The 17,399-nt window shown below is 49.0% G+C and overlaps 1 protein-coding gene across 1 annotated transcript in view; it reads right to left on the bottom strand.

The window, feature by feature from the left end:
• The window catches only part of LOC106996194 (SH3 domain and tetratricopeptide repeat-containing protein 1-like), a 29,371-nt gene extending 12,184 nt beyond the window's left edge, over nucleotides 1-17,187 (bottom strand). Inside the window, 4 exon segments of the mRNA XM_077958753.1 lie at nucleotides 1,714-2,056; nucleotides 2,058-3,370; nucleotides 5,102-5,143; nucleotides 17,151-17,187. Of these exon segments, the coding sequence (XP_077814879.1) occupies nucleotides 1,714-2,056; nucleotides 2,058-3,370; nucleotides 5,102-5,143; nucleotides 17,151-17,187 (1,735 nt within the window).
• Between the last annotated feature and the right edge of the window lie 212 nt (nucleotides 17,188-17,399).

Raw genomic sequence — 17,399 nt, 5'->3', positions numbered from 1 at the left:
CAAACTACCGAAAGTGACTCAAAAATGACCCCAAGGAAGCATGTGGGGTGTCAGCCCCGCCCTCGGTCTCCTCGACCGTTCAGCGCAGGGTGGGGAGACAGGGAAGCATGATCCCCGTTCCCTGGCCTGCATTTCCAAGTCTGAATCCCCCAGCACCCAGGGGAGGGCCTCGTAGGAGGAGGTGCCTCAGGCTATTGTGCCAGGAGCCACCGGAGGCTGCAGCGGGGGCTGGGGCGCTGGGTTCCTGGAGGGTCTCCTTCCAGTCACAGAATGCCCCTGGGGAAGAAGCCTGGGTCTGAACCCCCCAACCCTCCTTGGGCAGATGTGTGGGACCGGGGCCCCTTCACACGGTCCTTTCCAAAATCTCATCCCTCCTAGGGCCAAGAGTGGGTGCCAGGCCTGTGCTGGGAAATGAGCACATTCAGATTTGCGCACAGCCCCTGGAGCTCTGGTCCAGGCCACAGGAGGCACCTCTGAGTAGTCTCACTATGCCATGACAAAGCGCTGCAAGGCAGAGGGGAGTCAACAGTATCCCTTGTCTCAGCCGTTTCCCTGCACTCAACTTCCTCATCTATTCTCTGCGGCCTACATTTCGGACAGCCCTGCCCACCTACTGTCCGTTCACTGCTCGGTCTGCACTGACTGTTCGATAGCACTCCATGGCTCCCCAGTGCTCTTGGGGAAAAGGCCAAGCCACAGCCTGAGGCCCCAGACCCTGCTTAGCTCTCCAGAAGAGCTTCTCACTATCCAGCACCCAGCCCACCTACTCCCAACTCTGCACCTCCCTGCATAAGCCCTGCTCACTCACCCCCACTCACACCCCACTCATCCCCGCTCCCACTCCCGTTCACTCACCCCCACTCACACCCCACTCATCCCCACTCACACTCCCGCTCACTCACCCCCACTCACACCCCACTCATCCCCACTCACACTCCCGCTCACTCACCACCACTCAAACCCCACCCATCCTCGCTGACTCACCCCCACTCTCTCACCCCTGGGCCTTCACACAGGCTACACCACCAGCCCCTCATCCACACCTATTACTTGACTAAATCCTCTCAACCCTCTGGTCCCAGACTAAAGAGGCTTCCCTCATCCGGGGCCAAGTGCTGCCCCGCCATCACGCCACTCACCCTTTTGTGGCTTCTCTGGCCTGAAGCTCACATTCCCACGCTCAGCACCTCCCTCCCGAGGACCCCACAAGCCCCATTTGTGGGTGTGGCCTGGCACACTCAGCACAAGCTGCTTTTGCGTGAACTGCTCTGTGGCTTTGGGCAATCACCCGCCCCGTGTCCTCTGTGAAGTGGGATGACCGGTACACAGGGCTGCCGAGATTCCAAGCAAACACAGGCACAAGAACTGGCGTTCAGGGCCTGGCTCATGGAGGGGCCCCAAGTCCCAGCTCAGCACAACATGCCTTGATTCCAGGGTTATGTCTAGGGATTCCCAGCATGCAGGACTTTCCATGCTCAAGGCAGGATGGTCCCTGGGCAAACCAGGAAGAACTGGCTGCTTCAGTAGGGCACAGAGGGCCTGGCCCTGCATGGGAACGGCCTGTCTCCAGGGCGTTTGCCAACATCTGCTGCTGGCCATGACTCAGCACTTTCGATGGTGGAAAAACCACCACTTGTTTCCGAATCACAAACCCTAGGTGTGCCCTGACCCAAGTGGTCCCAGAAGGCGCACAGGAGGAACTGGGGCACTCACTCTCCACGTGGTCCATCTCCACGGCGACCAGAAGGGCCCACTCGTAGTAGCCCTTGCACTGCTGGGCCGGGCCCTGGCGGGTGAAGAGGTAGCCCAGGAGTATGTGGGTGAAGTCCCGGCCACACTCCCCACAGGGAAGCCTCGAGAACAGACGTACAGCCTCCAGGAGGTAGTGCTGGGCCAGCCTGCTGGCACCCGCGTGCAGGCACAAGGTGCCAAAGTTGGCCAGCAACGCTGCCTTGTTCCTCCGCTGGCCCAGGTCCCAAGCCACCCATAGGGCGTGGTAGTAGCCCTCGGCTGCCTGCCTCGTCCGTCCCGTCCTCTTCAGAGTCACGGCCACCAATGTTGGCAATCACACCCTCCTGGTCCTCGCTGACTACCACTGCATCCTGGACAGACTGCAGGATGTTCAGGGCCACCAGGCTCTGCCCATGAAGCACATGCAGCCAGGCCAGGGCCACCAGGGGGTCCACGATGGCACGGACTCCAGCAACAGCACTGGTTTCCACCGACTGTGTCATGAAGGTGATGGCTGGGCCATGGTAGCCATGGTGGCTGTACGGCTGGGCCAGGCTGGCGTGGAGAAGGCCGCGCAGTGCCTGGCCTGTGCCTGGGGTTAGGGAGGCCAGCGCTCGCCTGAGGTAGTGGGAAGTCTGGGTGGGGAGGCTGTGGGGCTGGAGGGCGTTCTGGAGCACCAGGTTCACGTTCCTCAGCGAACCAGCCAGCGAGTCCTGTGTCCTCAATGAGGCCACCTTGACACAGGTCAGCACCAGGTGGGGCAGGCACTCGCGGCTGTAGATGTCAGCCAGGAGTAGGCAGCAGTCTGAGAGCCACGCAGCGTCTGGGGCTCCCGAGTCCCTGTGCAAAAACAACAGCTGCTCTAGGAAGGGCAGGGCCTCCTCAGGCTGCTTGAGGTGCACGTGGTGCCTGGCCAGCAGGAAGCAGGCCCGGGCCTAGGCCTGCTGGCTCTGGCCACCCACCGCCCACTGCAGCACCAGCTGCAGGAGCTCCCCGTCTGCCTCGGTGCTGCAGATGTGGCCGGGCGTCCCCAGGAGCAGGGCCATGGCTTTGGGAACCACCTGTGTACACTTCTCCTGGTTCTGCTTCCAGTAAATGCTGGCCAGGTTGGCGTACACAGCCACCACCAGGAACAGGTCCCCAGAGCTGCCCTCCAGGACCCCCAGTGTTTCCTCCAAGTACACCCGGGCCTGGGACAGCTTGAGCTTCCTGCTGCACAGCCGCCCCAGGAGGAAGCAGAACCTGGCCAGGGCCATGAGGAGGCCACCTTTCTTGGCCGCCCCTGGGGCCTGTGCCAGGCGCCCAGTCAGCTCCTCCTCGTCGCTAAAGCTGCTGAACATGCTGCTCAGCCATGGCAGCGCCACGTTGTACAGGCCACAGAAGCTGGCCTTGAATCCAGAGGTGTTCAGGAACAGCAGCAGTGATCTCAGGGCCTCTGGATCCTCCCAGTTGTCCTCAGCTTCCAAGCAGAAGGAGGGCTCCTCGGGGTCCTGCAAGCTCACGTTGCTGGATGCTACACAGAGACCCCAGGACGCTGGCTCCTGGGGGCAGCCTGGGCAGGTCTTGCATTGTTCCAGAACATTCTTCACCTTCGGCAGGGTCTCCTGTGGCTCCAAGCCCAGGCAAGGTGGAGGTATTTCTGCAAGTCACAAAAACACCTAGACAGATTAGAGTCCAACAGTGAGTCCTTGGTCCACTTGGGGCAGGATCCCCGCATCCCCGTCCTCTGTGTCCCTGGCGCAGCTTGCCATGAGCCCTTGAGAATTATGCGCAATGCAAACCCGGGGTCTGGAGCACGTACGAACTCCGGGGACACAGAGAACACGCAGGCCCGTGGCCCGACTCTCCTACAAAATCACCCTTCTGTCCTGCTTTGTCGCCACCTCACAGCATGGTTTTAGGAGACTATGTCAGCTCAGTGATCCCTCAGAGATGCCTTTCCCTTTAGAAAGAATCAAAGCCTTCTAACTGGACCCATGTATATGCAGCACAACAAGTACAAATGTAACTTTTGTCAGCATATTGGGGCCCCCCGGTGGGGTACAGGAATCCATGAAATCCTCAACAGCCAATCAGAGCTATGGATCAGCTCAAAAGCTGCTATGCAAAATTGGTAAAGCCACCGACGGCACAGGACAGGGGTGTTGTACCCATGTACCCAGCTCCGTGCAGGGAAACGGACCATCCCTGCAGGAAGGATGGGAAAGCTTCCAGGCCCCTGTGGCCACTTTCACCTTGGATGGTCTGAAAACCTGAAGCCCACAGTTCCTAAAGGGTTAACAAAGGCCAGACTGCTCCAGCAGCCCACTGGTGTCTGCTGGCTTTGGTGGATTCCTAGCCAAAGCCCCCTCCCAGAGGTGAGCAAACAAGCGCATTTCCTGTTGGAACACCTGGGATGAAAGGAGGCATTACTGGGAAGGAAAAAACTAGATTTAAACAGACTCTCTGTTTCAAGCTCACATGTAAAAACTATTTTCAATACAAACTGTCTCCTTATTCATCTGTAAAGCCTTGGAATTAAAAAAATAAATAAATATGATTTAGAGGCAAATGTGACTTGACTACACTAGATGAGCTAAGAAATCTCCCCCACCCGGCAGAGGCACACAGCCCCTCCCAGCCACTACCCTGGCCTCCGGGGCAGCTGGAGAGCCACGTGCCTTTGCTCCAGAGACTTTGGCAGAGAGTGGAACCACCCCCTCCCCGAGGCAAACCTACAACAGCCTTCCCTTCCCCACTGGCTTCCCGGGCCTCCTCTGGGACCTTGTGCCTGCATCCCAAATGTACTGGGATGGATCCCATTCCCAGGGAACTTCCAAGGGCCCTTGGTGCATCCACATCACCAGGCTGTCCACATGCGGGCCCTGTGTGAGGGGAAGCGACAGAGTCGCACAGGGGAGACGGGAGGGCCTCCCTGAATCAGCCCCTCAGGAAGGAGCAGACCCTTCAGGGACCTCAGTCGAGGCCCCTGCAACCTAACGCTCTGAATTCTGATCCCCGCTGAGGGCTGTGTGGCCTCCCATCTCTGAGGCAGAGCACAGGGCAAGCTGCAGCTTCTCCAGGTCATGAAAAAGGAACCCACAGCTACGTGTGGGCCCCAGCAGTGGAAAGGATGCCCCACCTCGGTCGGGGACCAGGCGGGGGTCAGCATGTTCACTGGAAGAAGTGTGGGACCCCACAGCCTCCAGTGCCAGAGTAGACGGGAGGTTCAGGCCCACCTCAGGCGACGTCCCCCAAACCCCCAGCCCGCACCAAAGAGGGGTGACTGTCGCATCCAATGCCCACTGTACTCAGCTCTGTCCCCTCCCCCGGCATTACCCCAAGGCCCAACTCATAACCAGAGGAAGCCTGAGCCACTGGAAAAACCCACCTTGTTCCTGTGGCTGTTCGGTTTCAGCTTCCTCTACTGAGTCTGGCAAGGGAGAAAAGAGAAGCAATGAACACCCCCAGCCAGCACCTCTGCTCCCATGTCAGGTTGAGCTAGTGTCGGTGTTGCAGGGTGAGAGCATTGCAGGGTGCAAGGGTTGAAAGTCATATCATCCTCTTCCCTCCTGGATCATGGGAACAACATCACTGGGGGGTGTACACTTTCTGCGATATTGGGAGTAACATCGTCTTCTGTGCCTTGGAATATTAAGGACAATATCACGGGGGGGCGTGTACATCTTCTGCAATATTGGGAATAATATTATCCCCTCTCCCCATGCATACTAGGAAAGATATCAGAGTGGGTGTTCACCTCCTGCGATATGGGGATTAATACCATCTTCTCCCCTTCTGGATATCAGGAGGAGTATCACACGGGGGTGTATGGTGTCTGCGATACTGGGAGTAATATCAACCTCTCAGCCTTGGAATATTAAGAAGAATATCACAGGGTGGATGTACACCCCCTACCATATTGGGAGTAATATCAGCCTCTCCTCTCCATGGATATTATGAACAATATCCCAGGCTGGATGTACGCCTCCTGCTCTATGGGGAGTCATATCCCTTCCAGGATACTCATAACAATATCACAGGGCGGGTGAACACAGCCTGCGATACTGGAACTATTATCATCCTCTCCCCATCCGGATACTGGGAACCATATCACAGAAGAGCTGTATCCTCCCTGCGATATTGGGAGTAATATCATGTGCTTCTTCCATGAATATTAGGAGCAATGTCACCGGGTGGCTGTCCATTCATTGCTATGTTGGGAGTCATGTCATACTCTACCCCCTGGATATTAGGATCAGTATCACAGGGTGAGTGTACACCTACTGCGATATTAAAACTGAGATCATGTTCTCTGTCCCTGGATATTAGGAACAACACCACAGGTAGGTGTACACCCCCTGCAGTTTTAGGAGCAATAATATGATTAATTAGTAAACATCAATGATCGATTTTAATAATTATCAGGCTGATCTCGAACTCTTGACCTCAGGTGATCTGCCTACCTCAGCCACCCAAAGTGCTGTAATTACAGGCGTGAGCCACCGCGACCAGCCAACACTTCTTGACATCTCTTTTTGGACCTCAAATTTAGCATGCCAAAAACACATTTGATTCCCCCTGCTATAACCCACTCCTCCCATAGTCTTCCCGATCCCAATAACAGCATCTCTAGTCTTCCAGTTACTCAGGCCAAAATCCTTGACATCATCCTGAAAACTTCTTTTTCTCTCTCTTGTCATCCAACCCATTTAAACTCTCCTTTCAATATATATGCCAGACCTAACCACTTCTCACCTTCCTCATCATTTCCAACCAGGTCCAGCCCTCATCATAGCACTTTGAGTTACTGCAAAAGCCTCCCAATCGCCAGGCACAGTGGCTCATGCCTGTAATCCCAAGCACTTTGGTAGGCCAAGGCAGGTGGATCATCAGAGGTCAGGAGCTCAAGACCAGCCTGGCCAACATGGTGAAACCCCTCTACTAAAAATACAAAACATTAACCAAGCATGGTGATGGGTGCCTGTACTCCCAGCTATTCGGGAGGCTGAAGCAGGAGAATCACTTGAACTCAGAAGACAGAGTTTACAGTGAGCCGAGATCGTGCCGTTGCACTCCAGCCTGGGTGACAAGAGCAAAACTCCATCTCAGGAGGTTAAAAAAAAAAAAAAAGCCTCCAAACCCACCTCTCTCCTTCCACCTTTCACCCTGCCCTGCATTCTACCTTCCTCTCTAAAACATTTCAGAAGAGAAAAAAATTATATCCACAGAGAGAGAAAGTACAAATGGGGTGAAATGTTTGGGGAATCTGAGGGAAGAGTATATGGGAATTCTCCGTACTATTTTTGCAACTTTTCCATAAGTCTGGATTATTTCGAATTGAAGAATTAAACAAAGAAAAAAAAAAAAACACTATCTCCCTTTGTGAATCCATCCTGTCTTTCCCCTGGCAACTTAAGGACGCTCTCAACTAACACATCTATTTTTTCATGAACACTAAAAGAAATGTTGCCTAGCTTTGACTTTCTGTGCTTGGCAGTAGAAGTGTGTGTGTGTGTGTGTGTGTGTGTGTTTCATATATATGTGTGTGTGCATATATATGTGTGGGTTGTATGTACATATAGAGAGGGAGAAATATATATGTGTGTATATATATAAATATATATTGTATATTTACAACGGTAATGTGTGTATATATATAAATATATGTGTGTGTGTAGATATATATAATACATACCCCATAGCCTGTCCTTAAGCAGTTCTAAACTTAGTCAGAAAAATACATACCTAAGCAGAGAATTTCAATTTAATATGATGAATATTTTGATAGAGGGATGTGTTGCTTTGGAACACGTTGCTAAGACACAAAACCTCCTAGATGGGACAATGAATGAACGAAGTTTTCCACCTATAGGCACCCCCTCTGATATCCCCTCAAACCTTTATAGTTATATGCATTTGCTTCCCCCAGGACCCTCGTTTCATAACGGTTAGTCCTAGAGCCTAGCAAGTTCCTACTACGGCTGGCACACATATGCCATTCAAGAAACAGTGGCGGAGTGAATGACGAGTTAAGAACCACTTGTCAGCCAGTGCTCAGTAATACAACATGCACTGGTATGCAAATTATATTTTTGTTGAAAGCAACAGCAGGATCACAAATTATCTTTCCAGAGAAAGCAAACCTCAAAAGCTTCTTTATCCTACTAAAGCACGTTATAAGAAGTTCCCCTTATATAAAAGAAAACCTCCTCATTCGTTATCAATGGCATGTAAACCTAATAAGCCTCCGCCTCTGATGACATCTCTTCCATCCCCAGGGCTAGATAAAGGAGGTTCCGGAAACCCTGGTAGTTGTGAAGGTGGCTCCCAGCTCTGACAGTCTTGAACCCTGCGGGCGCGGAGGTCACACAGCAGAAGAACAACCGAGGCAAGCATCATCAGGCTTCGAGCATGTTTGAACCAGAGACGGCAAATAGGCTGCAGCCAACTGAAAACACCAGAGATTCATGGTGGCCACCTGAGGGGTTGTGCTCTTAAAAAAATAATAATAAAATAAAAATTAAAAAATTAAAAAAGGAAGAGGTCAAGAATCCATCAGGTCTGACTGAGACGTGTATCAGTGACTAACACCCCGTATGGCAAAAGTACTGTGGTGCGCTTTGGGTACTCACAGCTTCAGCAGTATTCAAAGGCGTGTGTTTCCCTAAGACTAAGCCACGGGAATACCCCCAGCAACACTGCCAGGAGAAACGTCTCCCATGGATTTGGTAGAAACACAGTTGTCTTTAACAAATTAACACTGAATAAATCCCAACTTATTAGAGCCTGTGAGAATGACATTCTCAATGATAACAGTTATCACTACAATCTCCAAACATCTGCGATCCTGCAGGGAGGAGCTGTGACAGTGCAGGCCAAGTATCCAGAATGCTTCCCAGACTGCCTGTTAAAGAATAAAAGAAATGAAACCCCCTGTAAGAATGTCTTCCCTCACATTTAGCCAGTTGTTCCTTTGTGTGCATCTCTGTGCTAACATGGCCATTCTTCCCCACAGCCTGAAGTCATATGCTAAAATCAATGAGACTCACATGAAGCCAGAAACGTGCAGATGCGAGGAAACCACCACAAAGGAAATGGGCTGGAGAGTGTGGCCAGGAGGATGGTACTTCCTAGGAAGCAATTACTTCATCTCTGCCCATGAAGCAGGCAGCTGTCATTGTCCCCCAGGCCCACGCCAGCCACTCGAAGTAGGTTCTAACCAAACTACCTCCAACAAGCAATGTAAATACACCACACAATTGGCTTCTGAAAGGACACCTTGCAACCAACAAGAAACTGTAAGCACAACTTTGACAAACTGTGCAACTAAAAACCTTGGAAAGGGATAAACACTGCCACATTTTGACTCAAATACTGTTACGTGGTAGCACTGCGATAATTCACTGAAACAAAAGAATGAATGAGGAATACATTTATATAGGAATCAGAGGAAGCATGACTAATCATTTAAAGAAATAGGTCAAGAAACTGCTACGTTCAAATGCTACCGTGAGACACTGTCTGGGCCTTAGGCAAATTCACTTCTCTTGGTCCTGTTTCTAGGTTCATCAAAACCCAGCTTTGGACTAGGGAATCTGTTGCTTCCCAAAGCCTTCCTTCTGTGATTCCAGCCCAGATTTTAGGATTTTAGGACTGCTCTCCCACTTGGTATATGAAAGCACTTTCGATGTAGAACAGCAAGAGTACATTTCTGTGTTGAATGTGGTTTGGGACCTACTCTATGAGGCAGAATATCATCATGTAACTTTAAGCATGATGCCAAGGCACACTCTAGATAAGGATAACACATAAGATGTGGCCATACACCTGTGCGTGCCTGGCAGGGAGATGGAGAAGTCTCATTTAATGAAGCCGGGGTGCCTGTTGCACCTGAACATCCTCAGTCCACATCAGGTTCACAACGTCCTTCTGACATCATACCACAGGTTTCACATACTTTTCCATACTTTCCACCCAAGATTAAAATATGCAGAGCACCGTGATAAAGACGCCTTCATTCCCAGCATGTTGGCTCTCATTCCGTAGAATTACATACTTTCGGTGCAAAATGGTGACCAGGTTGCAGCGGCAAGCAAGACTGGGCTCCGTGGGAACAGCAGGCCCTGCAGGAGCCACCACTCCTGTCTCCACAGTCTGATGCAGCTGCAGAGAAGCTGTGGCTGAGGCCATTCACTTTGTGAGAGAACCGCACAGGAGGGAAAAGGTAGGGAAGGTCGGGAAGAGGGCAATGTCATGCTTCTGAGCCCAAGCCGAGCCATCGCATCCCCTGTGACTTGCAGGTATACACCCAGATGGCCTGAAGTAACTGAAGAATCACAAAAGAAGTGCAAATGCCCTGTCCCGCCTTAACTGATGACATTCTACCACAAAAGAAGTGAAAATGACCGGTCCTTGCCCTAAGCGATTATATTAGCTTGTGAAATTCCTTTTCCTGGCTCATCCTGGCTCAAAAAGCTCCCACACTGAGCACCTTGTGACCCCCACTCCTGCCCACCAGAGAACAACCCCCCTTTAGCTGTAATCTTCCTTTACCTACCCAAAACCTATAAAACGGCCCCACCCTTATCTCCCTTCGCTGACTCTCTTTTTCGGACACAGCCTGCCTGCACCCAGGTGATTAAAAAACTTTATTGTTCACACAAAGCCTGTTTGGTGGTCTCCTCACACGGACGTGCATGACAGACAGCTGCAGAGCCAGGGAAGGACCTGCGATGAGAACAGAAAAGAATGTGTCTCCCTGTACGCACACTCGGATTTTATGACAATGTGCGCAGGGGGCTGAACTGGATGCCTGAGAACATTCCTCCAAGTTCTTTTGCTGATTTTCTAAATATTGGTGTAAAATCTGAACTCAGACAAAATTTTTTTAAATCACTTCAATCAACATTTTTGTCTAGTGCTCAGCATCATGTCTACGTGATCATCTAGAAAAGCAACTTCTCTTCTAAGGCTCACAGCCTCCTATAAAGTCCCAGGGATTTTACCAGGGAATGCACCTCTCGTTCACATCAAGAACACACACAACTACCATTAAATAAATGCTTAATTTGCTTATATAATTTTTTAAACACCCAGATTTGAAATACAATAGAGAAGATAACTTTTGATAGCTCTGCTTTCCAACTGCGAACTGCGGGTGAAGAAAATAACCTGCCATGATTTCTAACCAGTCAACAACCTGTCTTCCCTGGCTGCAGTAGGAACAATCTTTCTGAGCTCAGGAGGAAAAAGAACCCAGCTGGTTAGGGGACAGACAATCATCAGTTCTCAGTGGGCTCCCCGAGTCCCAAATCCCCATGTGATACGTGGAAGTAAAAAGCTATCAATGACCAAGCATCTGAACACTTATCCCGCCTCGCCATCTGATTCTCCTGCCATGCAAATTTAAAATTAATAAGCCTGCTGTTAGAGAACAGAGTTGGTGCTGCATCTGTATTCCTAAAATTATGGATAATTACCAGCCCACAATGGCTTCTAATCAGATTTGAGTAGTCCCTTAGACAGGAAGCTAAATTGCCTCAGCCCTAAACTGAGAAGAAAACAGAAACTGGACCGCTCTAGGTTCGATTTTTTCCCCCTTGTTCTAAAGTTGCTGTTCCCGAATCTCCTTCTAATGTCTTGTTTATAAAATGTATGAGAAACAGGGAAATTTAAAGACATGATAGAAATGGCCACTTTTTCTAGGTACAAACTTTGTGAACATTATTTTCAGCTGCTGGGCTTTTTCTCCACAAACTGTGAGCCTGGAGTACATTTTCTCCCTCGTGGTTACACATTCAGAGTCAGGGAAGGTGGCTTTAGCAGTAAAGAGGGGAGTGCAGTGAGAAGTGCCCGGACACTGAGAAGGGCAGACAGGGACTCTACCTCGGTGGTCTGCAGCACTCCTGGCCCTTGGCCTTTATTTTTCTATCTGTACAGGGGATCTAAACGCTCGTGATTCTAGGCCATGACAGCTCTTCATACACACATACGCAAACATCACACGCCTGTGTGAAAAGCTGTGACACTTGGCTGATTTTCTGAAGAAGTTATCTTGTATCATTTCTACTCAAGTACTCCACCTCCTTGCAGACAAGTATCTGAGGATGATGGGCTATCCCACAGCCATGTGTGTAACCTCTCCTGCTTATGATCCCTGTTCACATAGCGTTTTCCAAAAGCATTTGGTGGGAAGTGACAGAAGAAAGAAGAATAAGGTTCTTTCAGCCCATTCATTCATTCATTCATTCATTCAACAAATATTGACTATCTATGTGCCAGGCACTGGTGATATAACAGGGAACATATATTTTTGTAGGTAGAAACAGACAAACAAAAAGTATGTTAAAGAGAGATCAATACTCTAGAGGAAAATACACCAGGAAACAGGAAAGAAGAATACGCCTAGCCACCCTACACTGGGGTGACGCTAGCGTTACAAAATGGAAACAGCGGCCGGGCGCAGTGGCTCACACCTGTACTCTCTCTCAGCTCTTTGGGAGACTGAGACAGGCAGATCACCTGAGTTCAGGAGTTCAAGATCAGCCTGACCAACACGGAGAAACCCTGTCTCTACTAAAAACATAAAAATTAGCTGGACGTGGTGGCACACGCCTGTAATCCCAGTTACTCAGGAAGCTGAGGCACAAAAATCACTTAAACCTGGGAGGCAGAGGTTGGAGTGAGCCGAGATCACACCACTGCACTCCGGCCTGGGTGACAGAGCAAGGATCTGTCTCAAAAAAAAAAAATAATAAAATAAAAATAAAATGTAAACAGAGAATAAGATACCAAAAAAAAAAGAACATGAACGATTAATTGTAACAAAAGCCTTTGTAAGCTGATACTTCCCTTCCTGGATCCTTGTCCCTTACAAATGGAAAAAAAGGGCGGATAGTGGGTAGCATCAAAATGATGTTTTAAGATGGCTTCGGGTTTCAGATGTCTGACAGCCATACTCATGTACTTCAAGGAAAAAGCTCTAGCTCTAGAAGCCATCTGGGCAATGGTTTAATGTCTTTTTTTTTTTTTTCCAGAGAGTTTTAAAATACAGGAAAATGTGTGTGTTTATTTGGCTGCTCTGTGCCCGCACACGTGCAAACTGTGCTAACGGGTTTTTCCATGTTTTGCTGAATTTGCCAGCTTGCCATAAACAGGCTTCCATGTCTTAATTGTCTATAAATAGCACAAACACACAAAAATGCAAGTCAAGACAAACTGTCCCTTCCGTTGCTGCTACCATGATGACAGCGAGCGACAATTGGCCAAATCAATATGCGGAGACTGAAGCTGTCCGGCAGAGAGCACAGGGTCCACGGCTTTTCCCATAGCATTTAAAGAAACAAGCGGAAACGGCTCTCCACACAGGACAGACACGTCCTTTGTTCTTTGAATCAATACTGCCAATGCCCCAAATACTTTCTCCATCACACTATCTATATGGAATTCACGTTCCTTCCAATACCATGAGTAACACCAGTGATAGACTGTATTTAGCCATAATGACCCATTAGCATTCATTTTCCTCTAAAATGTTGAAATAACAACATTGAGTGTGGGCTCACGAGGTGCCAGGCTCTGAGTTTGATCTCGTTTAGTTCTCATTGAAATCCTGCAAGATCAGTACCATATTCTCTCATTTTTCATAGATGAGGAAACTAAGGCAGAGAAAGGCTAAGTAAGTTGTCCATGGTCACAGGTATTTAGGAACTGTTCTCCAAACTTTCAAAAGTTAGCTACTGCCACTATTACACATGGGTTTTTGTTTGTTTGTTTTTGGATTTTTGGGAAAAGGTCTTGCTCTGACCAGGCTGGAGTGCAGTGGCATGATGATGGTTCACTGCAGCCTCGACTTCCCGGGCTCAAGTGATTCTCGCACCTCAGCCTCTCCAGTAGCTGGGATTACAGGCATGAGCCACCACACCTGGCTAATTTTTTAATTTTTATTTTTTGTAGGGATGGGCTTTCACCATGTTGCCCAGACTGGTTCCAAACTCTGGGCTCAAGAGATCCTCCCAGATCAGCCTCCCAAAGTGCTGGGATTACAGGTGTAAGCCACTGGGCACAGCCCTACACATGTGACTTATACAAAGTCAGAGCAGTGACAGGAAGAGAACAGAGACTTCAGCGAGTCTCCTGGCTGTTGTAACATCATATCCCTCCTCCGTACCGTAATGTGTCTACACCCACCAAGCTCCTAGACGTTGAAGGCAGGCCAGCTCAGAGACGAAACAGCAGTCAAGAAAGGGAAGATGCAGACATGCATCTTGATTTCAGCTCGAGCGTGCCTCTCTGCCCTGCAGCTGCACAGGCAGAAACCAGGGGCCGTGAGTCTCAGGCAGTGTTTGGTTCCTGGCAGGTCATCTTTTGGGAGACCATCCCATACAATTAGTGTTACACTTCTCAAAAAGGAAGTGTGACTTTTATAGAAAAATCGATTCCATTTGGGAGAAAGGCCTAATAAAACCACAAATGCATAGCACATTCATACAACAACAAATTCAATTCATCTGTCACAAACTGAAATCCCAAAGCCCTCTGGGCACACAGCTGCTTTTCTGAGCTGAAATTCAACTCTAGTTGAGAAACAGGTCAACTTTTCTAAAAAGATTTCTTTTTCACATGCCTTCAATAAAAATTCCTTTCCTTCACTTGCCATTTCCCGGATTTAATGGCTCTGTTGGCCTTCCTCTCATTTAGGCCATGAACACTGACTGCATGTCTGCTACGGCCGGGACTCCAAGGGAGGCACCCTAGGGAACACAGATGACAGCCACACAGCGACAACCTCAAGAAAGACACACGGGGAAGGCAAGATGATACAATCGCAGACTTCACAGAGAAAAGAACTTGGCATCCATACCCCGTCCCATTTCTAGAAAGCAACGATGCTGAGTCAGGAACATTTACCAAACAGCCTGCAGTGTGGAGGCAGCACGAGGGGGTTCCATGCCGGGAAGAGCACCTTCAGAAGGGAGCATGCAAACAATGTGGAGGCAGGAGACGCCCCCATGGACAAGGGCCAGCCTGGGGGCCTGCAGAAATGCCCATGCATCTGGGAAGAGGGAGAGAGGACAAGATACTTAAATGCTCCAAAATGAATAGAAGCCTCCCAAGAACCTCCCCCGAAATGGGGCAGGGATTTACAAAAGACCAAACCGAGCATGTGCCGTTACCTGAGCATAGCGCCACGGGAGCGAGCTATTCGAGGAAGAAACAGGGTCCCTAGAAGCCTGAGCCTCTACTCCCAGCTCTGCGACTCATTCACCCTATGACCTTGGTGAAGGCTCTTAGCTTCTGTGAGCCACAAGAGAATCACGGGAAAACAGAAGATAGGAAAACTGCTCTGCCTTTTTCACAGAACTGCTGAGGGAATAAAATCAGATAACGGATTTTTAAATTCTCTGTGAATTACAAAGCAAAATGCAAACGTATGAAATCATTCTTACCATTCATAACAGCACCATCAAATTAAGAGCAGAGTTAAGACCACAGCATTTTCCAACCCCCAGCATTTTCCAACCCCCGACTCCCGAGAGAAATAGTGAGTCCAGCCGATGTATTTGGGCGACCCCAGTATCTAGGCTTTGAGAGCCTCAAACCGCTCATGAACTCTGACAGTATCACTCCAGCCCAGTGCTCATTAAGTTCTCCAAGACAGCCACTGACATAAAATACTACAGCTTTTCCAGCTGGCCTTGAAGCCCTCCAAGCTCCCAGCACAGCTAAACAATGAAGAAGAGGTTTTCTGCCACTAGACTCAAAACCTGGCTTTTGTAGATTCCCATAGAAAGAACATTCAAGGCCAGGCGTGGCGGCGCATGCCTGTAATCCCAGCAATTTGGGAAGCCGAGGCAGGAGGATCACCTGAGGTCAGAAGTTCAAGAACAGCCTGGTCAATATGGCAAAGCCCCATCTGTACTAAAAATATAAAAATTAGCCGGGCATGCTGGTGAGCACCTGTAATCCCAGCTACTCGGGAGGCTGAGGCAGGAAAATCGCTTGAACTCAGGAGGCCGAGGTAGCAGTGAGCTGAGATCACGCCACTGCACTCCAGCCTGGGCGACAAGAACGAAACTCCATCTCAAAAAAAAAAAAAAAAAAAAAAAGAAACAGCATTCTTTTTTGCTGATGTTAAATTTCCTGTGCTTAACACAGAGAAATCACACAACACTGACATCCTGAAAAACATATCATAAAAAGCATTTAGTGACTGAAAACACATTCAATATAACCTGTAACAGTGAGTTCCCCTCCTCTTTCCAGCCTGCTCCACTGACGCTGTCACCCTTAACAATGCTTCTACTACCACAGAGGAAATTTAATAGAACCACTTACCCCTCTCAGCGGACAGCTAAACCACTGTTTCTCCCTGGGCTCACTAAAGATGACCTTTACCCAAAACCAGGCTGCAACGACCCTGTAGATGTTGACTAACAATTTCAAAATTCCCATATTCTTTGTCCACTCCTAAGGAAGATGAACTGAAGCCAGGTGTCTCCAAGTCAAAACTAACAGAGGCCTTCAACATCAGATGGCCCATTCCCTTCTTTGACAACCGGGGGACCTAAAGCTGAGCTTATGGGAGAAAACAGCCTGTTTAGTAACAAAGCGAAAACCAAACCCTAGTCACCCAACCTCTGGTCCGGAACTCCTGCAACAACCCAGCGCCCATACAGGATGAGTCTCCCTAACCAGAAACTCCGAAATCCACAACTTCTGAGTGCCGACGTGACGCTCAACGAAATGTTCATTGGAAGAGCTCAGACTCTGGATTTTTGAATTCAGGATGCTCAACCAGCAAGTATAATACAAATATTCAAAAATCCAAAAATGCAAAAAAATCTGAGACACTTCTGGTTCCAAACAGTTTGGATGAGGGATTTTCAACCTGCATTTTTTTTTTTTTTCCTCTAATGAAGGAAATTAAAAACGAGGCCCGAGCAAAGTCATTCAATCCATACTAAAGTCATTCAATAGTTTAATTAGTACCCATTTAAAGTTAAGTGCTACCCGCAGATATTTAAAAGGATGAATACATACATGCCTATAATCCCAGAACTTTGGAAGGCCGAGGTGGGAGGATCACCTGATGTCAGGAGTCCAAGACCAGCCCAGCCAGCACGGTGAAACTCCATCTCTACTATAAATGCAAAAATTAGCCGGGTGTGGTGGTGCACATCTGTTATCCCAGCTACTCGGGAGGCTGAGGCACGAGAATCGCTTGAACCTCGGGGGAGCACGTTGCAGTGAGCCGAGATCACACCACTGTACTCCAGCCTGGACCACAGAGCAAGACTCTGTCTCAAAAAAAAAAAAAAAAAGAAAGAAAAAAGAAAATTTAAATTGTGTTTTCACATGGAGCCCATGTTCCCAGAACACAAGCCCTGCTCTATGCTCCAAGGGCACACAGGGTGCCCCTTTATCTTAATGCTCACCATATTCCATGGCAGCCATTGGCACGTGTCTGTCCATCGCACTAGACTTCCTGTGCATGAGGCAGGGATCATATATTATTACCTTTCTGTCCCCAATGTCTGGCCTAGAAGACATTCAGTAAATGATTTCTGAACTAAGTCAGTTACTAAGATATGTTAAACTTGTATTAACAAAATTGATTGAATAAGTTTGCAATGAAGCATTCATACCACACAGCTTAAATCTCAACCTGTGGATTTATCTTGTGT

This window comes from Macaca mulatta, chromosome 13 (assembly GCF_049350105.2).
Source record: "Macaca mulatta isolate MMU2019108-1 chromosome 13, T2T-MMU8v2.0, whole genome shotgun sequence".
Classification (NCBI taxonomy): Eukaryota; Metazoa; Chordata; class Mammalia; order Primates; family Cercopithecidae; genus Macaca; species Macaca mulatta.
This window is presented reverse-complemented; position numbering and strand designations above follow the sequence as displayed.